The sequence below is a fragment of the Chrysochloris asiatica genome, unplaced genomic scaffold, assembly GCF_000296735.1.
Source record: "Chrysochloris asiatica unplaced genomic scaffold, ChrAsi1.0 scaffold00052, whole genome shotgun sequence".
Taxonomy (NCBI): domain Eukaryota; kingdom Metazoa; phylum Chordata; class Mammalia; order Afrosoricida; family Chrysochloridae; genus Chrysochloris; species Chrysochloris asiatica.
Genome location: NW_006408570.1, coordinates 4,516,687 through 4,543,069, shown reverse-complemented (window position 1 = coordinate 4,543,069; position 26,383 = coordinate 4,516,687). Strand labels below are relative to the sequence as shown.

General features: G+C 35.5%; 1 protein-coding gene across 2 annotated transcripts in view; it reads right to left on the bottom strand.

Annotated features, from left to right (window-relative positions):
• Positions 1-5,991: 5,991 nt before the first annotated feature.
• Positions 5,992-26,383, bottom strand: part of TIA1 (TIA1 cytotoxic granule-associated RNA binding protein) — a 37,779-nt gene continuing 17,387 nt past the window's right edge. The window contains exons 4-13 of one of the 2 annotated variants that reach the window (XM_006862920.1): positions 25,937-25,991; positions 25,732-25,764; positions 24,395-24,482; positions 21,156-21,231; positions 12,582-12,690; positions 12,142-12,237; positions 11,927-12,011; positions 11,409-11,532; positions 10,299-10,444; positions 5,992-9,222 (exon numbers count right to left, since the gene is read on the bottom strand). In XM_006862920.1, the coding sequence (XP_006862982.1) occupies positions 9,096-9,222; positions 10,299-10,444; positions 11,409-11,532; positions 11,927-12,011; positions 12,142-12,237; positions 12,582-12,690; positions 21,156-21,231; positions 24,395-24,482; positions 25,732-25,764; positions 25,937-25,991 (939 nt within the window). In that variant the 3' untranslated portion in view covers positions 5,992-9,095. The remainder of the gene's footprint in view (positions 9,223-10,298; positions 10,445-11,408; positions 11,533-11,926; positions 12,012-12,141; positions 12,238-12,581; positions 12,691-21,155; positions 21,232-24,394; positions 24,483-25,731; positions 25,765-25,936; positions 25,992-26,383) is intronic. The other variant, XM_006862921.1, reaches the window with a different exon arrangement.

Below are 26,383 nucleotides of genomic sequence, written 5' to 3'. Positions count from 1 at the left end.
GCTCCTGGAGCAGCTGAGCGTCTTGAATTAGAAAGCAATGGATCTCCTGCTTCTGCTACAAATTCCCCTAACTGTAAGCCTTCCAACCTTCTAAATATTCCTTTTTATGTGGTTCAGAGTTCTGGGACCATCTCCTGAGCCTGCTTGGTCTGGTATTCCTTCCGTGTTGTTGCTGACATAGTTCCTTACTACACTTCCACCCAATCTGCCATCTTGTTTGTTCTCTCCTCATAGGGTTTTATTTTTTAACTTTTTTACAGAAGCAGATGGCCACCTTACTACCAGACCCTGAAAATTCATTTAAAAAATCATCATTGAACACAGCTGTGTGCAGGCATTGCGTTAGTGTTAGGATTTCTTCTGGAAATATGACACAGTAATACCTGCCCTGAGCCTAATCTTCTAAATGGATGCAGATAAGTTAAAATACTACTACATACGATTTGTTGTTAAGTGCCATAGAGTCGGTTCCAACTCATAAGAAACCCTGTATAGGGTTTCCAAGAAGCAGCTGGTGGGTTGGAACTGTCAACCTTGTGACTAGCAGTCCAGTGCTTATCCTATAGCAAATACTTTTGCAAGTTGCATCTTTCTACCTGCCCCCTAAAATGTTTTGATGAATGGAGATGGATATGCTGTTGTTAATTACTGTTGAGTCAGTACGAACTCATAGTAACCTTCTATAGTTTCCGAGTGGCTGGTGGGTTTGAACTGCCAACCTCGTGTTTAGCTGTCCAGTGCTTTTCTTACAGTGCCACACCAGGAGTCCAGGACATGCTGCTATCCCTTCTCAAAAGAGCAAAAGCCATGTTGTTCTTTCATTAAAAAAAAAAAATGTTGGAGCACAGATCCTTCCTTTTCTAAATCTTAACACCAAATTCTAGGGAATCCTACTTATCTGAGGAGCAAAAACCATGAAATGTCTAAAACATTACTGTTCTAAGTAAATGATTTAGGTTTGTAATGTAACTGAATACTTTGCTTCAGACAGTAAAACATTTAACCTACCTGTAATAGAAAAACATTTTTCAAAGACCTTCAGTTTACTCTGTGAAATTCAGAATGGTGCAAAATCCCTACCTAATTCCTAACTTTTCACTATTTGTAATGCAAGTTTGGTGAGAAAGCACTGATCTGGAAGTTACAACTTGTTTGGGCAATTTTCAAAGGCATCTTGAGTTATGGGAAGATTTAAGGGCACTTAGTAGATTTTGCAGAAACTTACCAAAGTTTACCTTTTTCTACTAGCAGTTTCCTGTAAGGAGTTAAAAGTTGTCAACCACTCTGTCTTTTTCAATGTGAAACCCACCTCATGAGCTGCTATCATCAGTACTAGAAGCTTCATCTCTTATGGAAGGTTTGTTGTTAAGTGCTGTTGAGTAGGTTCTGACCCATAGCAACCCTGTAGAGTCCTCAAGGAGCAGTGGGTGAGTTTGAACCACCAACCGTGCGGTTCAAACTGATCTTGGGATCCAGTGCATTATCCTGCAGCGCCACACGGGGAATATGATGCAAGATTTTTATGCCATTAAACTTAATTTTTTAAAATCTGTTGACCTCTTATAAAATTGTCTTATGTGAAAAACTGGAACTGGACCTGAATATAAGGCAGAATTCACAAAATCAAGTGGTCTTTTAACCCTAGTGCTGTCTACAGTTTCCATAAGCACTGCTTGTTCTTTAGGACTCCTGGTGTGGTGCTGTAGGATCGGCATTGGACTTTGAATCACAAGGTGCTCCTTGGAAACCCTACACAGGGTCGGTATGGATCAGAACCAACATGACGGCATGTAACAAGAAGAGTGTTTTTTTTTTTTTTTTTAATTTAAGGTTTTTATTGTGGATTGAGTGAAAGTTTACAGGGCACATCATCAGTTTCACATTCAGTCATTCATATAACTTGTTTCATTACATTGATTATAATCCCCTCCATATACCATCAGTTAAAAGTATTTCTCTTTATCCACTTTAGCTTTTTTTAAAAAAACACACAAACAAAAAACCCCACTCAGGCATATATAATAAATTACATCTCCAAAGGGCACATTCTGCAAGTCTGCCTCCTGGCCACCAGTTCTTAGTCCTTCTCTTCTTAGTTGATGAATCTAGAGTCCTCAGCCGCTCCCACTCTCCATGCCCCCATCTCTGCCTCCATCTCTGGCAAAGAAGCGTGTTTTTTGATAAGCATTTTAAGTGACTAAACAGGACAAGAAACTAATGACAAAAAAAACAAACCCGCATAATATAATCCATTTATCCAGAAAAGGGTTGCTCTTGAATAATTCCTTTGAGACTATAGTTAACGTTTTGAATGTTTCATGTCAGGCAGTCTGTTTTTTATAAAAGCTCTCAATCTTATAATCAATCCTCTAGGTACTATTTACATTTTACAAATAAGGAAATTAGGAGGATACTTTTTTCCTTCTGGTTTCTCTCTAATACGCATTTTTCATTAATCATCTCTAGGTATTAACAACATTCTATTATGGGAGATGAGGAATTTATCTCATTTTTTGTTGACAGAATTCTCATTTATTGGAGATGATCTCAGGGTTTCCACGACGTTATCATCTTAGTACCTTAGGAACATTCCTTGTATTTTTTCCTGACAATACATTGTACTTTTTCATTTTTCTGACTTCCCTCAAATATATCTTACATATTTAAAGCTCTGTCAAATGGGCCACTACACAATCTTCTAGACTCCTGGTGTGGCATTGTGGGTTAATACACTGCACTGCAGTCGGTTTGAACCGAAAAGTCAGGAGTTCAATCTCACCAGCTGGTCCTTGGAAACCCTATAGTTATCACTATGGTTCTGAACCGACTCTATGGCACTTAGCAACATACAATCTTCTACATAGCCTAACCTGTCAGGTAACCTCAGGTCTGTTGTAAAGTGCCGTTGAGTCAATTCCAACTTACAGAGACTCTGTATGGGTTTCCAAGGAGCAGCTCGTGAGTTTGAACTGCTGACCTTGTGGTTCAAACCGACCTTCCTATCCAGTGCTTTATCCCACAATGCAACACCAGGACTCCAGGTCTAGCCTTTAGCAATTGTGGAGTAACTGCTGAAACTGCTTTCTTTTCCTGTGTTGCATCCCATTTCTAGACTCTATGTCTACTTTTTTCTTGATTTTCCTTTTTGATTAAATGGGAGGAAAATCTGAGAACTTGAATGCTTAATCATGCCTTTTATTGCCACCTTTAATGAAATATAACCAGGTATTCATTCCAACTTTTGAAGGCACTACCATTAATCCCTAGCTTCAATATTGTTGAAAACCTATGATCAGTGGTGGCTGGTAGTTATGTGCCATGGAGTCGGTTACTCACAGTAAGCCTGTATAGGGTTATTTCTGAGGCTATAAATCTTTACAGGAGCAGAAAGCCTCATGTTTCTCCTGTGAAGCAGCTGGTAAGACTTGGAACTGCTGACCTTGCAGTTAGCAGCTCAGCTTGTAATTCACTTTTAAGACCAGTATTATGCTTCATAAGGGTGGCACAATTGGTTTGCACTTGACTCCTAATATAAAGGGGTCCTACTGTGGCACTGTAGGATAAGCAGTGGACTACCAACGGCAAGGTCAGTGGTTCAAATCCATCAGTCACTCCTCAGAAGCCCTACATAGGGTCGCTATGAGTTGGAACCAATTTGATGGCATTTAACAACTAACCTGAATGGCTGGAGGTTCAAACCCACTCAGGGGTGCTGTGGCACATAGGCCTGGGGATCTGTAAAGATTACAATAAAAAAACAAAAACCCCTGTGGAGCAGTTCTACTATGTAACACATGGGGCTGCCATGAGTCAAAATCACCTCAACAGTAATGAATTTATTATTTTTATTATAGCCATGTATCACCCATGATACAGTCTATGAAATAGGACATTACGTGATTTGGACGTTGTGCAAACACCGTGTTGTATGTAGTCTGGTCCTGCTTTTTCTTTAAGCATTTTCAACAAGCTTCATGCCTTAGCAGGGATCATCAATGTGCTGAAGGATTTGCTTTTGTGTTTTGTTTCTCAAGCCACATCATCAGCAGTCTCTCCACATCTGATACAGGTTCCTTTTGCATTTTCATTAGCCTTGTAGCCTTCAGTGGAGCTGATCGTTTAATACGTGGGAGAATTTTTTCTTTGGAGAATCTTTTGCTTTTGAAGATCGCAGTGATTGTAGAGTGAGGTACCCCTAAATCATGAGCAACAACATTCACTGATTTTCCACTTTAGCGTTGTTTTGTTTCACTTCCAAACTGGTACATCTTCTTTGCCTCTGGCTGCTGTTACTAGTACTAGTCTTGCTGCATTTGGGAAACATGATGCAATTTACAGTAATATTTTGAAAGAAAGTTAAAGAGCGAGACAACACGACAACACTCAAATCTGAGATAAATGAGATTGAGTCAAACTTTTCAGATAGATGTGCAGCACACATTAAGCCAGTAACACAAGTGTTTATTATGACTATCAAGACAAGTTATACAAGGAGGGCTTCAAAAATTTAATTGAAAAATGAAAAAGAAAATGGAATTTCTCCATGAACTTTTTGAATCCTCCCTGTATACGTGCTGTACCACTTTTATACAGGAGACGTAAGATACACATGCGCAGGGAGCTCTTCCCTTCCTATGTTCCGCTCTTCGATCCAAATCTGTGCTCTTTTATAACCTTACAAGATCACTGATGAACATGTGATCAAATGTTGCCTGAACAAATGTTAACTGTTTTCTTAATTTTTAGAACACAATCTAAAAGTAAGTCTTTTGCTGTACGTAATCTTTTAGCATATTTTTGTCTGGTGTTCTAAAATTCCATGCTGGTAACTCTTAGTATGGGTGTTAAATTTTGTTTTGATAACTCAGTAGCCTTTTTTTAAATCTTAAGATTCGTCATTTCACCAGGTAAAATTTCTTTCGTTTTCCCAAATAAAATATAAGCGTTTTCCATCTCTCGTTTTCGCAATTCTCTCCTAGGAACTCCTAATGGTTGGATATGAAACCTCCTGAGCTGTTCCCCACACTCTTTCCACTTTTAATTTTTGTTCTAGAGCATTTCCTTTTTTTAAAAAAACTCACAGAATTTATTAATATTTTAAGTTCTTGTGATGTTTTACTAGAATCATGCTGTATTTTTTTTTATCTGAGGCTATTATAGGTCTTGGATAGTTTCTACTTCCTGCCAGCTATTTATTATCAAAGATCAACCTTTCTTGATCAAAGTTTATTTGCAAGAATTCTGATTATCTTTGGCTGTCCCTATTTAAAAGTGAAACAGGAGAAACCCAGTTGGAACAGCGTATATAGGCAGGACTTATAGACTGGTGGTGTACTTTATTGTAAGGGTATTGGTTGGCAGATGGGTTTTTTTAGGGTAGGGACCCACATACATAGTTTCTTCTCTTAGGAGTAGTTGAGTTTGTCTAGGAAAGGGACCTCCACCATTCTGCCTGGTAGGTATAAGACTGGCTGATGGTATTCTGGAACTAATTAAAGATAAAGATCTAAGAATCTTATTTATCCAGTATGCAAAATTCTGCTTCATTCTCATTTTTTTGTATAGGCTGTCTCATTTTAGTCTAGTGGCTGACTTAACAGTCTATTTGTCCTTAGTTTAATTATTCTTAGAATTAACATCAGCAATCAACTTTAGACATGTTTGCTATAGGGTAGTTAGTAAATCTTGGCAAAAACACAACCTATGATGCTGGTGCTTTAGCCAAGTGATTGGATAAAATAGAAATGTCTAATAACTGAGTGTGTCATTCAAGACATATTCCTGCTAATACTGTAAGCTTCAAGTTTGGCTGTCTCCGAAGGAATTAAGGTCTTCCAAATGAAGGAAGTAAATCATAGTCAACTGAGAAGTAGTCACATGTATTTACTAAAGCTATTAAATTAAAAAATCATTGTTTTGGAGGTATCTTCTTTCAAGTTCTAAATACCATAGTCAAAAGAATGACTGAAATAAAATGCAACACACCCTAACAAACAAATGAAATTGGTTTTAGAAAAATCTTCACTCTTCATCGACAGGTTTGTATTCGTTTTCGCATTTCCTACAAACACATTTTACTTTTCAAACTTAACTGAAGCCTCAAGAGCCTTTAAAGCAGCTGGTAAAACCTGACTCCCTTTTTAAATGCAATCTAGCTCTCATCAACTACCTTCTCAAAGGGAATAAACACTAGCAAGCATACAAAAAGAAGATGAGCAAACACAGGGACAAAAGAATAAAACTAGAATGTGAATCTCATTTTCAACAGTAAGGTATCAACTGGGAAAATGAGATCCTTGTTTCAGCACTACTTTTATCTGCAAAAAACAATTTCTCTGTAACCCAATGTGAACCATGGTTCCCGGTATAAGATTAAAAAATAAAACAAAAAAACACCTTTTGAGTTAATCATACAGCTAGATCAAAAAGAAAAGACAGAAAACGAAACAAAATAAAAAAACTTCTCACACACAACAATCACTGCAAGAAAATCCCATAGTCTATAGAAAACATAAAGGAACTTTAATATCCAAACAGTCAGGGTAAAGAATACTGGATTAATGACTCATTAACTATGAATCACTTCAGGTTCTTTACAGTACCAGATGTATTTTAAAGTAAATCTGAATGCATATTGTAGAGAATGAAACCATTTTAGAAATTTTAATTTCCTTACCTGATACTAATAACACTAGTATGAGTTTTGATGGAAAATCCTTAAATAACTTGTTTCAACACTAAGAGTTAAATAGAAGTTAGCAATGTTCCTGAAATGTGAATTTGTTCAGTAGTAACCTTTTCATCATGAGTAATGATACTATTGTCTTCTCAAAATGTAGTTAATGTACATTTTAAGATCTGTGCAATATGAAAATATACTGGCTAATAAAAAGTGGTATTATTTGATAGTCCAAATAAAAGAAAACTGAACTTTTGCTTAAATCCTTTATGCCCAATTAATTTACCCTGCAGTCCTTAAGATGTTTAGGAAATAAAAATATTTTTGAATAAGTGAAAATCATGAGGGTCCTAAAATAGAAACATAAGCCAGAGGAATCTAAAAATAGCTTCCTGATATTTTATTTTTTTAGAGTATTTCATTTAAGCTGCTTTTGGTTACACGCCCTGATCTGTAAAAGTTAACAAGGAAATAAAATTTCCAAGTATTTTAAAATTTTACTTATCGTCCATAAAGCAACTTTTAATGTACCAACACTTAAAAATGTACAGTGACTTAATGAAACATCAGCACAACTGCATAGAATTGAGCTCCAGAGAATTATGCACTACAAAGTGGTCTTTTCTGGGCTCTGATTTAGAAGGATACTGGCGTAGAGACCAGTTTAGAGTCATTTGTTCCCACCTGGAAGATACAGGCCAGGAAACTCTAAGACTTCACAGACCTTTTCTGTTCCTACATAAAATTCTGGGAGTTCTCTGAAGGTCTTAAAAGGAAAAAAAACCAAAAAGCAAATATCCAAATATGTACACTGGAGAACCTTCACCCTTTGTGAGTCAAGGAAGGTGGTTTGTGACCTTTGCTGAAAACAAAACAGTCTCCCACAACTCTTCTAAAACGACTGAAATATACTAGAAATGTCAAAACTAGAACAATGCCATCAAAGACTAAGCCTCTTAATGCTCGGAGATACCCCAAAATGATAAAATTGGGAACTCCAGGAAAACTGGTACCAAAGGAATAAAAGTAATGATTGCACTGAGGATTCTCCTCTTTGAAGGCTCTTTAAGGAGGTAGGATTTTAAGTGTTTTTTGTTTGTTTTTTTGGCCTCTGAACATTTAAAAAATGCTTTGCCCGGCTGGTCCTTTAGGCTAGCATTAGAGTTCACAATGAACCCCAAGCCTGACATAAGGATATTCTACAGTTTCACAGCTATCATTTGTACATATTACAATGAAGTCGACTTACTCTTTTTAAGTAAATCTGACTAGAAAATGGCAACTTAATATATTCCTTTACATACAATTTTATGTCTCAAAATTCTTGAAAAACAAGAGCAGATGACTTTGTATTCAAAGACTACCAAAGTATGTATTTGATATTCACATGCAAACAACTTAAAACCTTATAAGTCTCATGTCAACTCTGCATGATACCTTTAAGAAGGAAATGACATACAAAGTTCGCTAACTGTGCAAAATATTAAATTGCTAAAACATTTTACATAATGAAATAATACACATAAATGTAGAAGTTGACACATGAAATTAACATGGGTTCATAAGAACTTATCACATTCCAGAAATTTTCTTTAGTAACAAGTTTTTTTAGATTTCCAGGTACACAGCAAAGTTCATCACAGAAGATAAAAATCCATTTCAACAAATCCAACAGAGAATTCTCGAGGCACCTTCTCATATAAAACACAAATGAATGTAATTATCAATCCATCTGAGAAAAGTTTTCAATTTAAGTGAACATCATTTTTTTCCATTTAAGTCTTATTTTACAGAACTTTAATAAGGCAAGACAAATTTGTGAAAAAATGGTTGATACAAAAATGATGTAAACTAATAATTTATATTTAAAAACCCCAAAGGGATAAAAGTAGAGATGGGACAACTCAAACAATGCCTTTTTTTTTTTTTTTTTAAACCTAAAACAGAATTGTGCACAAGCTGAAGGTAATAAAGAACTTCTAGACTCTGCACAGTTTTGGTTTGTCTTTTTTTTTTTTTTACATCTTTATATTACATGTTTTAAATCATATCAGGAATGCAAACTAGAACTGCACACTACTTTAGTGGAAAAAAGTACAACATTGTGCAATTTCCTGCCTCAATTTAAAAAAGTGGCAGCAATCCCTGCATTTTTATTTGAAACAAGGATCTGAGAAACTTTAAACTTTATCAAAAAAGGTAATGAAGGCAAAAATTGGCAGACATCCAGCATCTTGTTTTTTTTTAAACAATGTGGATGATAAGTAATTTCATGATTAAAAAAATGAATCTTTTAAATAAATACATTGTATCTGACATTTGCACTGACTGATTTGATAAATCTTTTAAGTAAACAAAGGCTTTACTACACTCCCTGTAGCCTCAAGCCACTGGCTTTAGATTCTGGAGTCCTTTCTCATTGGGTTTCATACCCTGCCACTCGATACCCCGCCGGCTGGTTAGGCAACATGCTGCCATTCTGCCCTTGAGGTGGCTGCACGCCGTAATTTGGACCCATCCATGGTGCGGAAGACTGTGTCTGACTGGTAGAGAATGTGAAAGAAACAGAGGGAAGAGGAAATACACTGATTAAAATAAAATGCAATGCCAGAAACAAGTAACAGACTTATGGGAAATGAGAAATATACTTTTTCTTAAACCTAATCATAAGAACAATTATTATATCAGAGAAAGAAAAGGCAAAGGTTTTTTCCCTTAAATCTAAGCATCTCCATATGTTCAATTCTCAGGAATTACAGCTAATAATCCTCTTAACCTTTTTTTTTAAAACATTGATCCCCTTTAAATAAATCCCATCTCAGAAAGGAAAATGCCCATTTGGATTGGACATAAGTTGTTATAAGGGCTAGTATTTATATTGGGAGCGAAGTGGCTCCATAGGATAAGCACTGGACTGTGAACCACAGGTCAGCTGTTTGAGCCCACCAGCCACTCCATAGGAGAAAGATGAGGCCACAAAAACCCTACACAGGGTCACTTGAGTCCGAACCAAATCTTTGGCACTGAACAGCAACAACAGTAACAAGCATTTATGTTACCCAAGAAGAAATTGAAACAATTGCTAGCATATGTAAGCTCACAAATTTTTCAATATTAAAATTAAAAATTCTTTTATAATAGTGAAGTATTATTATTTCTAGTTCAGAAATTTAAGTAAAATTGCTTCATCAGGGTATATAAAGAAGCTTGTCATAAAACAATATATTAGCAACTGCTTTTGCACAGAAAAAGCATGTTGAACAAAACTGGTATCAAAATAATTATACCTAAGAGCTGCTTATTAAATGTCATGTAAAAAGCTTGACTACGTTAAGTTCTTCATTTTCTTACTAAAAATTTGGTTGATACATTATCAGTCACCACCAATATTTTTTATGGAGTTGATTTTACCTCGAGGCAACATATTTCCAAGTAAAATTTAATAGCGAGAAATATTTAAAATTGTAAATTAAAAACCATTCTAAACGTAAATTTTTTTAAAGGCTAAAAATTATGCTTTAAGACAGAGGGCCCCATTACCTACTAATTACTTAAAAATTGTGTTCTAAATTCATAACATATTCTAAGGTTAATAAAGGAAAAGAGCAAATATGCTTACTTAAATCCCTGCTGGTTCCATGCCTGACCATACATTCCATATGCAGGTACCTGCCAACCATTAGGCATGTATTGGCCAATTTGTTGAGCATTTCCATACCACTGGCCCCACTGGCCATAAGCTTGTGGATATCCAATTTGATTCTGCTTTTAAATAAAAATGTCACAGATAATTTAATGTAATTTGAAGTTATCTATACAGAAGTAATCCATATATATTTAATCACAATATAGCCATCATTATAATGAAAATGACATTTTAAACAAGTTTAGTGACTTCTTAAAAAAGTTAAGGTTGCACTGTCATAATTTTACCTGATGTCCTGAATGTGTACCCTTTGTAAGGCAGCAGATAGTGTCTTAGTGGTAATATTGCACACAGTATAAAGTTTAAATGTTTATAAACTATCCACATAACCGTTTCCTTTAGATGGGAAGGTACAAATATTATTCTTATATTCAATTTGGAGTCCTGGTGTAGCACTGTGGTATAATGCACTAGAACATAAAATTAGTTCGATCCTCAAGCTTGGAGGTTCAAACTCACCAGATACGCCTCAGAAACCCTATACAGGATTACTATGAGTTAAAACTCACTCCCCGGCACTTAACAACATACTCAATTTATTTATGTGAAAAACTGAATTTAGGATTTTCTTACTCCCATCTCTGTGTGCTCCATTTACAACTTGCTCATAGAAAATTTTGTGGGGACAGGTTTGAACCACTAAAGCTGCCTGGACAAACAAGAGTAGCAAAATCTAAAAGAATATGCTAAAGCTCTGAATATGGTTTTAGGAACATTGTTTTAGTTGAGACAAGCATGTTTGTTCAAAGTTCTCCAAATAGCATGTGAATTGAAGAAAGAGTTTACACCCTGTTAGGTTTGTCGGAGCATTTTAAAATCCACTGTGTGAGCCTCAGTTAAATGAGGCAGTCACATTCACCATGCCACCACTGCAATCCATGAACCACTACTCCCACTCTGGAACCATAATACTATCATTTTAGTTAAACTCAATAAACTTATTATTAAGGATTACAATTTAAAAAAATAATAACCCTTATTACTAGACCAACAACCAAATCCCCAAACCAAAAAGCCTCTCACCTGCTGCACGGGATTTATCATATCAAGAGTCTCTTTGCCCCAGTAGCATTTTACAACATGCCCTTCAATAGTGGTGCCATTAACAGAAACAATCGCATGTGCTGCACTTTCATGGGAATTGAACCTATTAAAAACAACATGAAGAATTACAGATACAAATTCCTTTAAATACTTATGAATAAAACCTACTTTAAAAATCAAACTGAATTTGAAATGAAAACAGGCAGCTTACATAAAAGAATATAGCAGGCTGGCATATTTTCTTTGTTTCTCCCCTCAACCCCTAGATCTACTGTGGAGAAACTTTATTTTAATAAAGGATGAAGTTTTCTGACCTTGTGTTCAGAGAGAGCAAAAAATAAGCAAAACAAGAAATCCCAACAAATACTAAATACTAGAGAAATTTCTACTTCTTTAATCAAGGTAAATGTTTAAGAAAATCACTAGGTTAAATATAAAAAAATTATATGTGTGTGGGGGGGAGGGAGGGGTTAAAAGCAAATAAAAAATATCCCTACCGAACAAATGAATATCCTTTATCTGGAAAGACCCGAATTTCCATTATTTGTCCAAATGGTGAAAAAGTCTGACGCATTAATTGTTCTGTTAGATAAAAAACAAACACAAATTAAACAAACAAACAAATACACTAGGCTATATAAAATTCCTACAAACATTAAGCTTCTGGGTTTAAAAATTAAATTGAGATGCCAGAAAGGTAAAGATCCCATACCTGTTAGCCCAGAAGTAACACCTCCACAATATACAGTACAGTTGCTCGGACTAGACTGATTGACCACCTCATCATATGACAGTTGTTTGGTGTTCGCTGGAAAGGTAAAAGCAGCAGTAACGACACTGTTACAATGTTAGTATTTACCTTGAGCAGACTGCTTATATAATATATATCACATTTAAGTTTAACATTAAATCTCCCACAAAGAATGTGTAAAAAATTATCCAGATTCTCTATTTTTAATAGGAGACTTGACACAGAGATAATATCATTTGCTATAATTACAAAAATGAAAACTAAGTACATTTTTGAATAGTAGTCTTGATTTGCTTCTCATCTATTTCTGCAATAAGTCTCCGGGAACAGCTCTAACATTTAAAATCTAGTGTATTTTTCTCCAAAACTCCACATTTCCTTTTCTTCTCCAATACACCTACACTCATATGTACTCTTTGGAGCTGGAGGCTTTCGGGTTGCCCAGTTAGTTCTGATTTGTCTTCCACCAAGCCACTGGCCACCCATCTGTTGAATGGCGTTTTCAGCATCCTGTTGTGCACATTAGAAACAACAAAGGAACATTATTAGATATTACAAAACTTTTAGCAATACAGAAAATTAAAGGTTGCACTTCAAAAATATTCTTTGAAAGAAAATGTTTTAAGAAATAAATAATATACGACAGATTTCCTAAAGTGCAAAGGTGTATTTAAATTTTACATGGATATCAGATTCTGAGAATGTTAATAATCTGAGAAAGCTTGGAGAGCCCCAAAGTCCTAATGAAGTAGTTATCATGAAGTTCATGTAGCTACTCAGTTTCAAATAACAGTATTCGGTATCTCATTCAAAGTAAGTTCTAAACAATAACTATGTTCTAGGCACCAGATTATATAGTAGAGTTGCACTGGTGAACAAAGCAGACATGGCTTTCTGATGCCACGGGGCTTATATTCTTTTGGGGGACAAATAAAGTAACCGTAAATTATGGTAAATGCCACAGCAGAAACAAAAGGCTGAAGCAGAGAATACAGGCATGGGAATCTGTTATTCAGCATGACTGACACTTAAGCTGAGTTTGTGAAGTGTAGACACAGACATGTCAAAACAACGAAGAAGAAAGTCTAAGTAGAGGAAAAAGCACTGCAAAAGTGCTAAGACAAGAAAGTTTGGTATGAATGAAAAAGCCCATGAAAGATTACGTTCAGTGGAATCAAGTTAACAAAAGGAAGGGAATATCAGAGTAAGAATGTCAAGAACTATGTTTAAACAAAGTTTTTTTGGTTTTTTTTCATTTTCAAAAGATCATTCTTTAAGCTAGTAGAATGGTTTAGGAAGACAAGTAGTAAAAGGGTAAAGACAGCTCATGAAATATGAAATTAGCGCAATACTTTAGAGCAAAATGTTGATGGCCAGTACTACTGCAGTTGACAAGCAAAGATGTCAGCTTGAGGACTAAGGTGTGCCTAACCCAAGCCATGATATTTTCAATAACCTCATATGGATGCTAAAGCTGGACAGTGAATAAGGAAGATCGTAGAAGAATTGATGTCTTTGAATTGTGGTGTTGGAGAATACTTAAAGTGCCATGGGTGCCAAAAGAACCAATAGATCTGTTTTGGAAAGTGCAGCCAGAATGCTCCTTAGAGGCCAAGATGGCTAAACTTCATCTCTCATACTTTGGGTATATTGTCAGGAGGGAACAGTCGCTAGAGAAGGATATCATGCTTGGTAAGATGGAGGTTCGGCGAAAAAGAGGAAGACCCCCAACGAGATGGATTGGTCAGGTGGCAGCATTAATGGACTCAAGTGTGGCAGTGGTAGTGAGGTTGGCCCAGGACCAGACATTGTTTCGTTCTGCTGTGCATGGAGTCGCTATGAGTCGGTTCTGACTCGATGGCACCTGACAACTACAGGAGCTGTGGATGCCATCTAAACCAAGTCAATTTGGAGGACAGTGCTGTCATTTACTGAAATGGGGAGAAAGACTGGGAGAGAGGAAGGGAACAGGTTTGGGGAAGAAACAAAGTACTCCATCTAAAACATGTATGGACTGAACTGTCTGCGCCTCCCCTCAAAAAAATATGCACTGTAAATCATAACCCCTGTATTATCTGTGGGAGTCTGGTGTGGTACTGTAAAATAAGCACTAGGTTGCTAACCACAAGATCAATGGTTCACCCATATTACTCAGTCAAGAGGAACTGGGGAAGGATTCTCTCGAGACAGGGGAATAAAAGTCTTTGCGAGCTGGCAAAAAAAAAAGAATATCAGTGGTTCAAACCCACAAGCTACTCCTCAGAAACCCTACACAAGGTCACCATGAGCCACCACTTAACAACAACAATGTTGTCCTGTGGTGATGCTATAGGATAAGCAGTGGATTGCTAACCACAAGGATGGTAATTCAAACCATCAGCTACTCCATGGAAACTTTATACACGGTTGCTATGAATCCAAAGGATTCATGGACACTTAACATATACCTATGGATTAAGTTACTTCACTTGAAAATGCTATCCCATTTTTAAGTTAATGAGACTATATTAGGGTAAGGTGTCTCTAAAGTCTTTTGAAATATTAATGAGCATATTAAGCTTAGAAACAAGGAACCATGAATGAGGAAAAAGACAGAAAACAAATTTCTGCTCATTAAAGCCACCTACTTGTGGTGTATCTGCTATCACGCCACTAGAGAACCAAGACAACAGGCTAAGTTTAAGATGTCTGTGAGCCGTCTTTTAATAAGTGTGGAGCAAGCACAGAGAAGTAGCTTGGATTGGAGATCGAGAATTCAGAGTCAAGAATAAAGACTGGTGCTGGTGGTTGTGTGCCGTCAAGTTGGTTCCAACTCATAGCAACCCTGTATAGGGTGGGTTTTGGAGGCTGTATATCTTTACGGGAGCAGAAAACCTCATCTTTCTTTCACAGAATGGCTGGTATTCGAACTAGTGACCTTGTGGTTAGTAGCCCAGCTCATAATCCACTATGCTACCAGGTCTCCTAAGAAGTAAGACTAGAGAGCGAGAAAAGAAGTCTAGGATAGAGCCCTGAAAAACACCAAAATTTGCAAACTGGGTAAAGGAAATATTTGCTGCTAGTTAAAATGACTAAGAAATCGCCTATAAGGGATGCAGAAACCCACAAAAGTAAACAAGAAGCCAAGAAGGCAGAGATCAGTAAGAGCGAGCTCACTGGTGACCTTGAGAAGAACTGTTGAATCTTCACTCAGTGACCCACGAGTGACAGTAGACTGCTCTATCATTTTCTTGGCTTTAATCTTTACAGAAGTAGATCCACAGAGGTGCTGGATGAGTGCAAACTGCTAACCTTTAGGTTAGCAGCTGACTGCAAACTGCTTGTGCCACCAGACTCATTTTGAAAATAGGGTTGGTATTTCTAAAAGTGACAGCAAGAACCAGATTAGAGTAGATTCAAAAGTAAATGGATGAAAAACAGTAAATGGGGATACAGCTTTGATTTGCCATATGCCAAATGTGGGCTTGGGTTTAACTTACCCTAAGGAATGCAGATAAATTAAACACTAAAAGTTTTTCTTGAAAGACATAAATAGGAAATATACATTCATAAAACAAACTTTACTATGTAATAGTGAACTCCATGAGATGCTTAACTACTGTTAGTTGCATCGTATCCCCCCAAAAGATATAAAGAAACCCTAGCTCTCCAGTGACCTTATTTAGAAAGAGTCTTTACAGTTATAATTAAAGTCATACTGAATTAGGTGGGCCCTAAATCCCGTGACTGGACCTTATCGAGAAACTCCTAAAGAGGAGAGATGGTCACATAAACTGGGAAGTAGACATCAGTGATGCAGCTACAAACCTAAAGAATGTCAAGATTGCTGACAACCAGAAGTGGGAAAAGGCTAGAAAAGATTCTTCCTTAGATCTGTCAGAAGCATGGTGCTGCATATACCTAATTTTGGACTTCCAGCCTCCAGAGCTGAGAAAATGAATTTCTGTTGTACTAAGCTACCCAGTTTGTGGTAATTTGTTACAGCTGCCCTAGGAAACAAACACAACTACTCACTCACAAAAACTTTTTCTGGGTGTGTGAGGGTGGTGGTGGTTGTGAATACACAATAAAGTGGAAGTCTATGTAAACAATACTCTAGAGAAATCTAATTCTGAACTATAAGAGAGAAATGGGGATATAGCCAGGAAAGAAATGTGGGATTAAGTGTGGTTTTAATTAAGAGATAGGAGAAAGAAACTAGAACATGTTTTGATGGTTGCTGGGAATGATCCAGTAGGGAGAGAGACACATGGTATAGCAAGAATAAACACAACACATATGACCTGAGTAATGTATAGGAACTATTCAGAACATGTAAATCTATTACATAAATAGATTAGTAGCTGCCCAGGGACTAGTGCAAGAGGGGGGAAAAGGTAGTGTGACAGTCAATGAGTTGGGGGGTTCTTTTTGGGGTAATGAAAATGTTCTAAAATTGATTATGGTGATGGCTGCACAACACTGTGAATATACTAAAAGCTACTGAACTGAACACTTCAATTAAGTTAATTTTATGGTGTGTGAATTATATCTCAATAAAGCTGTTACTTAAAAAACATAATTAAGCACAGGATCAAAGTATAAGGACACTGCCATCATAAGACATTTGTCAAGGAGGAAGTTTCCTCCACTGAAATAGGAGAAAGAAAGGGAAGATACATTTTATGTAGATTTGGTGGTTGTAGGACTGCTTCTACTTTCTTAACAAAGCAAGAAATAAATTTTGCCAACTCAGGATAATAAAGGAAGTAGGGATACTTGAGATAGAAGTAGGAAATAGATCTCGGGAATTCAAACTTACTAGAGAAGTAGGTTTAGGTTGACAAGGACAGTATAGTGTACTCTTTTCAAGTATGTACCCATGACTGAAACCAGTTGATTAAGTTGTTATGATTCTTCTAGATGCTTCAATATTGGGGATCTGGGTACTAGCATAACAACACAGGAGAGCGCCAGGCAGTGGAGGGCTACTGCAATCAGGGCCACGACACTGCATTAACACCAGAGGGTGCCAATCACTTAGCACCAAGTTTACAGAAGTTGATTCGTAGACTTAGGAAAATTACTTACCCGAAGTTACATCTATCATGAGAGTTGTCAGTATTCAATCTATCTCTGATTGATTCCAGAGACTATACACTGACATCTCTGCCACTTGATTCTGTTACTGGTGCTGCTGTTAGGTACCGTCAAGTTGATTCTGACACATAGCGACCCGAGTCAGAATGAAACACTGCCAGGTCCAGCGCCATCCTCACAACTGCTGTTACGTTTGAGCCTATTGTTGCTGCTACTATGTCAATCCTGTTGTTGCGGGTCGTCCTCTTTTTCTCAGACCCTCCGCTTTACCAAGGACGATGTCCTTTTCCAATGACTGAACCCTCCTAATAACATGTTTGAAGTATGAGAAATGGAAGTCTCATCTCCTGGCTTCTAAAACGCATTTTGGACTCTACTTCCATTAAATATCCATCTAATAGCGTTTGTTTGCTTTTTATATAGCAGGAGGCTATATTCCAGGTTTTCAAACAGGAAAAAATAGGTTTGTAGCCCACTCAAAAACCCTAACCTATTAATAAACACAAGTCTCCAAGTAGCACTCAAATACTCTGAAAACCTATATATCAATGTTTATAAGGAACTCACATTACTTGTGGCCATCAATCCATATACAAGGTCTTTTTCTACCTTTCCAAAATATAATGCTGTGACTGAATAATGCAGTAAAGCTTTCCAAATCTGCTCTACTTTAGCTTTTATTTACTCTCACAGAAAAAAAACACTGCATGGTATATAGGACAGTACATTGGTCAGTTTACATCCTTTCATTTCTCAATGAAAAAAACAAAACAAAACCTGATTCTGACTTACAGTGCCCCCAATACAAAGTTTTTGAGGCTGTAAATCTTTACAGGAGCAGATAGCTGCATCTTTCTCTCAAAGAGAAAGTGGGTTTGACTTTGCAGTTTATCAGCCCAGTGCTTATCCTTACAGCACCATCATGCTTTATCATTTCCAACTTTTCTTCTAATGCACAGATTTTTTTCCAACCTCTTTAGACTTGCCTAGCTTCTTCACAGGCTTTCTACTTTCATAGAAGGTATTTTTACTTTATATACAGAAAGTGATACTGTTATTACACATTTAAACAAGATGCAATCTTACTGTGATAAAAGAAGACTACAATCAATCTCTAGCCTGAACTTGTAAGCCATGTAAACATTTTATAGAGCCCATTTTTATTTGGATAATAAATCTTGTGCAAAAATGGTTACAAGCTGTTGTAGCAAAGCTCTGAATAAGTAAATGTTTTACACTGAGGGATACTGGACATTAGTTCCAATGCACAGACACAGGAACTAGAAAAGAAAAAACATGAGTTTGATACCATCTGGCACAGCTGCGAACACACGTATTTCACAGAAACTACAAAAGGAAACACTGTGTCCCAGCATATTACAACTGATCTTGATCAATTTGACCTGGAGTCATCAAGAAACAATATAAACTTGGCTATACTACTATTATTAAAATAAGAAATGTCTTCCTAACATACATTTCATATTATCAAAAACATTTATCAGTTCATTTCAAGGCAAAAAGTAGAGTGCTTTTAAACTTAATATTCACAACCACTAATTCTAACATGAGAAATCCTGATGTGACATTGTAAGATAAGCACTGGAATGCAAGGTCGATTTGAACCACACTGTTGGCAGTTCGGACTCACCAGCAGCTCCTTGAAAACCATATACAGAGTCGCTATGAGTCGCACTGACTCAACGGCTCTTCACAACAATTCTAACATAAGCAGCCCTGGTGGCACAAAAAGGTTAGCATTCATCTACTAACCAAAAGGTCTGTGGTTCAAATCCCATAAAAAGATTTTATTATTAAATGCCATCTAGTCAGTTCTGACGCACAGCGACCCTGAAAAGTGTAAGGAGCAGCTAGTAGGTTTGAACCACCAACCTTGTGGTTAACAGTTCAGTTCTTAACCTATGAGCACAACACCAGGACTCCCTCATAAAGATTACAGTTTGAGAAGCCCTATGGATCAATTCTATGTCATATAGGGTCGGTATGAGTTGGTATTGACTTGATGGCATACAACATAAAGGTAACACAAGAAAATCCAAGGTGACTGAAATATCAGTGTACACTCCAGACTTAACATCTGTGAACTCTCCCACCATGCATCCCTGCATTTCTGAAACTGTGGTATCTCTGTGATTGTCTTAAACCTTCAGTCATCTAACTGAAAGAGTTAACGTTTTGATTGACTTGAGAATACATTTATAAAGTTCAAACAACAAAGAGTACAACATAGTTATAGACACTTGCCTCTCTGCCACCCATGTCTAGCTCTTATCATTCCCTTTCCCTCACCTTCCTCAAGAAGACCCTCTTGGACAACCACTATTCCAGAAAAGAAAAGAAACTCATGCATCAGAAGAGGTGACTAATAAGCATACCAAAAGAATATGGCTGAACAAATACCAGAATCTGATCAGATAAAACAGTTTAAGGAATTTCTTGGAACCTACAATAAACTTACAGAAACCTGCTTTTTGGACTGTGTTAAAGACTTCACAACAAGAGAAGTAAAACCAGAAGGGACCACCTGTTCAGAGCACTGCTTACAGAAATATTTAAAAATGACACAAAGAATATCCATGAGATTTCAGGAACATCATATTCAGCAGAATGAAGCTCTGGCAGCCAAAGCAGGACTCCTTGGCCAGCCACGATAGACACGTCCTGATGGCTGGACTTATGTTGCAATATTGCTAACAGTTATTGCACTGGAAATGAGGATTCATATGACAGAATCTCATAAAAGCAAAAGTCACCAAGCTAAACTATCTGACAAATGGAAACTACTGGAGAAAAAAAATTGCTGTGTACCAGGAATAATCAAATAGAAGGTCTTGTTCAATGAAAATAATAAGATTCAACGCTTGTTGGGGCCTTAAGATTCAGCAGTTTGGTCACTTGATTAGAAAAATAAACCATTGTTTCTTCAATTGTGACTATTAATTTTAAAGCAAAATATGTATCCAATCATGTATGAGATAGAAAATAATTTTTATTACTAAACGTAAAATAAATGGAAAAAAGAAAAAAAAGAAGACCCTGTCATAAGTTTCTTGCTTATCCCTGCAAGGGAAAACGGACTACACACACACAGACACACATGCATGCATGTCTGCCATGCAAATATGGGCCTTTCCTTTTCATGCATTAGCCTTCCACTAAACAATATACTTTGATCTTTTAAAAACACAAATAACTACAGTGTTATATTACATGGAGGATATTCTAATATTCCAAAGATTTTATCCAAGTGTCACACTGAATATTTGCTGTTTCCTTCTTTATACATCCTACATTATCTTCATTTGACAAGCCACACTATCCTCTGTAAAAACCAGACATTTCAAGTCCCTGCAAATTAATGTTCAGTAAACATTTGGTGAGTGAAGGAAAAAAAGAAGCATTTTTAAGTGCATTAACCTATTTTTTTACAAGGTTCTCACGTCTTGAAACATAGTCTGTTTACCACTTTTATATTACCATAATATCAAATAGGAAGTCAATGTATTAAACCCACATTGTTGTTATGTGTCATCGAATTGGTTTCGACTCACAGCAACACTGTACAGAGTTTTTGAGGAGTGACTAGTGGGCTTGAACCACAAACCTTGAGGTTAGTAGTCTAGCACTTATCCTACAGCGCCACACCAGGACTTTGGCCGATAATTTTGACATCTTTACTACTTATATTCTAAAAACACTTTACCAGCACATTGCATGCATCAAGTACTACATAAATGCTGAATAAAGTATCAAATGAAAGAGGGTACTAATGATCAGTGAAATGAACACATAGCAGACAGAAGAAAAATTAAAACAAATTGAACATTTTCACTCCACTCTTAAAGCACTACACATTCACTTTTTATTGAGCTTACCCATTTGTTGAAAAAGGAGACAAAGCCATATCCCTTAGACTTTCCTGTTGCCATGTCTTTAACCACTCGGGCATCTCTGAAATCAGAAACAATCAGAAATTTAGAATTGCAAACTGTTCTTCTATATAAAGTGAGAATTTCACATACAACTCACTTTCATGTTTCACCTTCATTAAAGTGAACCTTTAATGTAAATTCACTGTTTATTCTATAAAACTTATTATGTATTAGCAAATGAGGCTTAATTTTGTAAACATGCAAATCAGTAACTTCTTAAATATATATGTATATATTGTACAGAAATTTCCTCCCAAATCAAAAATTTTTAAAAACTTAAATATTAAGCATGGTGAAAGCAGCTGCTCACATGAATTATTTAACCACTTACAAGGTATAGTAGATGAATGGCTTTCTTTAACCATGCAATTTTACATTTGCTATTTGATACTATATTCTCCCTAATCAACAAAAAATTAAAATAGAAAACTGGAAACAAAAAAGAATGAAAAAGGTATACTTCCCTAAATTAGTTATTTAATTTTCTCAGATTAATTCATACCCCCCTTTTGGACTATGGGTAAACTGAATAACTTTTGAAAACCTTACATTTTCAGAAATGTTAAATCATTGAAGGAAAATATAGACACACACCTTAGCTTTAAACTTTACAACAAAAGATTTTATACTGAATTTTATAATAGCAATCATAAGATTGATTGGAAACTACAAGACATAAAAGCAAATTTTTAAAAAAGTCAGAAAGTAAAAAAGCACGCCAACATTTATCCACTGTGAACCGTAGCTTGTAGTTAGCCAGGGCAATTCTGTCCATTCTTCAGAGACACTCTGCAAAATAACCAGAGCCCTATTATTTGAGATTGAGTAAAAACCCAGCCATGATAGCTAAAACTCCATACCTCAAAAAATTGGACTCAAATTGTGCTTCACAGGCAATCTGCTTTTAAGTTAGCCAGGTATGTCACAATGCTTGTTCTTTCAGGACACATGAACAAAACAGGCACTTTCACAACAAAAACCCAAGTCAGAAAACCATGCAAAGTAATTTTTATATTAAAGTATACATAACGATTATTTTAGATTAAGAGTGATTTGTTAAGTGTTTAGGGTCAGAGATGGTGGTAAGAAGGGATAAGGAATGCAAGTCACTTCTTATTAAATTATCTATACAATACACACATGCATTTAACTGTATAGTTGATTCACTTCTATACCAAAATTTGCCATACAATCCTAAACTCAAGGAACAGGAAGAGTTGCAATTGTATTAATTATGAAAATATAATAATTTTGATACAAAATATTTTAATAGGCCACCACTACGCATGCTACAGAGAATATCTGAGAACCCTACAAGATAGCATTATCAGTTTACCTCCTTCAACCAAAATAAATAAATAAATAAAATTAAATAAACCAGGAAATTGTCCTACCAACTGCCAGAATGGATTTTTTTAATTTAGTAAAGGTAGCCCCTTGTATAGCCTTAGCTCATTCTATTTAACCTCAACTGAAAATTATTAAACTTAAAGAAAGACCTTTTCTTTCCAGAGACAGAAAAAAATACTATGCATATCAACTATTATAGAGGGCCATAAGACAATCTATAGACTATAAAAATATATCAAATTTCATTAAAGAAAAGTATATATATATATAAATATATATATACACACACCAAATTTATCAAAAATATTGACTCACGATTAAAAGTATTAAAATTATTAAAATTTGAATGTAATTTACCTTAAACTCACCAATTTGTTAAACAGTTTTAACTAATCCTAAACTAAAACTCCTACGATTTTTCAGAAACTGCTTCAATCAATAATGAAAGCATTTGAGAAAATAGCTACTTAATCTACTAACAAAGTTAGAAAAGTTTTGTCTGCTTTAAGTTTAATTTCAGGAAATGTTAGCCTTGAAATATAATCAACTCTTACTCATTTCTCTTGGAAAGGATTCTCTGAGGAAGAAGCAATGAAAGATCTGGATCAGGGTTTAAACTTCTATGACTGCTATGCATTCATATGAAATTTACAGGGATTTCCCACACCAAAATGAAAATATACTGCAAAATTTTGCAGACAGATTTATAGAGCCCTTGAGGGACCAAAGGTTTAAGACTATCTAGTGTAGACATTTGAAAGCAAGCTAAATATCAAAACATAGAGCAGATTATGAGGAACAATGAGAAATAAAAAACCTTCCAAAAATGTCACCTAATAGAATATTCCATTTATAAACCCTACTTTTGTGAATATCTTCAAAGTTGGTCCCTTATTTACAGCCATTCCTTAGTCAATATGTTCTGCCATTTTACCAATGAACTCTTCATAAGAAAGCCCCCAAAATTCATCATTAAAGCTACTGATGATTACTTTCCAGATTCCTCACCTTCTCCTCTCTGGTGATCTATTCATCACACCAAACTACACCTAATATTTCCTTTTTACTATACTTCTAGTCTGAACAAAAATAATGCAACCAGAAATTCTAAAAAAAAAAATCATTTCTAAATTTAAAACAAAACAAAACAAAAAAAAACCCGCTTTTATTCTAAGAAAAGTATTGTAATAATCTTGTTATTCTTATTCTAATATGGCATTTTTGCAAAATAATTAAGTTCTTCTATGATAAAGCTACTTTAATGAGCTATTTACAGAAGGCCTAAAATAAAATGTCTGATTAAAAACAGATGCAAAGAAGACTGTGCTTCACAAAACACTGAGGCACTACTGTTGTTAACAGTTAAAAAAAGGAGGATCGAAGCAATCTAAGAAATGTCATTTATTAATTGCTTTCAAGGTTAAATTGTTAAGGTTTCTTTTTAAAAAAATAACAACAACAACAAAATGCATGGTATCACAGAAGTGCCCTAAGTTCTAAATTCCTTAAGTCACAGTACACGTTTACTAGATCATGACCGAGCCAGCATATCATCTATAGAAGAAACTCTAATATGTACAATGACAAATTTGATTCTTTGAAGCTAATGCTAATTGAAAAGGATTTTAAAATAATTAAAGACCAAGATTTATTCATCAACAGGAAAATAATCTTTTGTTGCTATCTAACTGAATAGTCTCTAAACAATGGAATACATTATATTCAATCGTTAAAAGTAGTGCTCAAAATTCACAATAAACTTATTTTCATATTACTTCTACATAAGATTGTTTCTAGCTAAAAGCATTTTAAATTTATCTTCAGTTACTTACGATATTCTTCCAAATGGCGCAAAAGCAGCTTTTATATCTTCAGTTGTAATTTCTGGACTGAGATCACCAACAAAAACATGGAAATGATCTTATAAAGGGAAGGAAGGGGAAGTGAAAAGAAAAACAGAACTTTAGAATTTAAAAAATACTAAAGTCAATAAAGTATTCTTAAAATAATTTGTGGATTATTGTATAAGTAAAACACTATTCTGTATCTATACAAATCCTCTCTATTTTAAACATAATGAATCAAGGCGACAATTCATAAAAATTCTCCTAAAAAGACTGGTATACCTAACTTGAAACTGACAGTTATATTTGACAACCAATTACTATACTAGTCTAAGAATATAAACTAATATATAGCAATTCTAAGTACTGCAAAAAAAATTTAATAACTTAGTTACCATTTTAATAGTAATTATTTACTTTTATTCAGTTTACCACTATGGTAAGCCATTAACAAATTAAAATAAAATAGTGGTATTGTGAATTATGTTGACTAGATTGGCCTTAGTTAAGACAATTTACTGAAGTTAGCTACACGATACACTTGGTTTAACCATATTTTGTGAAGAACAATCAAAGAAATACCTTGCATTGCAACAGTTTGATGTTAAAGTATTTGACAGTTTTCTCAAAAGCCAACAGTTTTGGTTGCCCAGACATTACACCATTCAGTTTATGTGAATCCATGTGCAAGTGAACTAAGACTGAAGGCAACAGAATGAAAACAGTAATCCCTTCACTTTGATTATATCAGAGTCATTAAAAAAGCAACGGAGAGAAATACGATCCCATATCTGAAGTTTTTTTTAAAAAAGACAATTCTTGAAAAAAAAACCCAAAACATTTAAAAGTAGTTGGACCAACACTTCAAAAAGGACATATATGTATATATAAATTTTGATAAAGTATATTTGGTAAGAAAAATTACCCCTATTTGGCAGGCCTTAAGCAACATATTGGTTGCCATTTGGGAAACACAGTTTCAGGAGCAACTCAAGCATTCTGAAGATCTGGGTATGAAGCACAGATCGTGACTTCAAGGAAGCAGGGTATCTTGCCCTTTAGTTGATGAAAGTATTTCTAAGACATCAGCTGCTATCAAGGGGGTCAGAGAGCTTGAAATAGCACCAAAGTAGTGGACAAGCCACACTCGGTCAACACTGGGAAGAAGGGGGAAAAATATCGCCAGAGAGACAAATAGAAATACGACTCCCTCCCTCCCTCCTCCCACCAATATCAAACAAAAAAAAAAAACACACACACACTTCAGGTTGTTAGTGATACCCTTTTCAAGAGATTTCATTTTATGTTTAAGAAGATACAATTACCTTGTGAACGCTGTGTGCTGACAACGGTACTACCTGATGACAAAGATTAGATTTGTTCTTAAATTTATTAACACAAACACATTAAATCATATCTTAGGATAACGATCAAAACATTACTGCAAACATGTATGATGTTTATATGCTTTACAATAAAACTACTGTGTACAATGAAAACAAACGTTCAAAGAGTATAAAATATACTTACTGCTTGTGTCTTTCTTTTGGCTGCTGGGAGTTGTTGCCCAATTCACTTTGACTTCCTAAAAAAATTTTTTCTACATTTATACCCCATAAAGATAGAGCTTAAAATCATCTATTATTAGATCTTAGGAAGGGTATATATTTGAGATGAAATATTTAAGGGGACAACAGTTTTGGCCAGAGTTTAAATACCAATATTTTAACCTACATTTATACAAATCATGTTGACAAGATTGCAATTTATATGCTTCTATGTTAACAGGCAACTAATTTTTTCTAACCTAAAGCATCGATGACTATTTTCCCCTATTATTTTATCCCCACTAGCACCCAGCATTCCTAGCTGTTTCCTCCAAACTTGAATCAAGAAATATTCCAGTATTTATCATGTACATTTCAACATGAGAAATACTAACAGGCCTCTGTCCTCTTAAATCTCGATTTCTTCTTT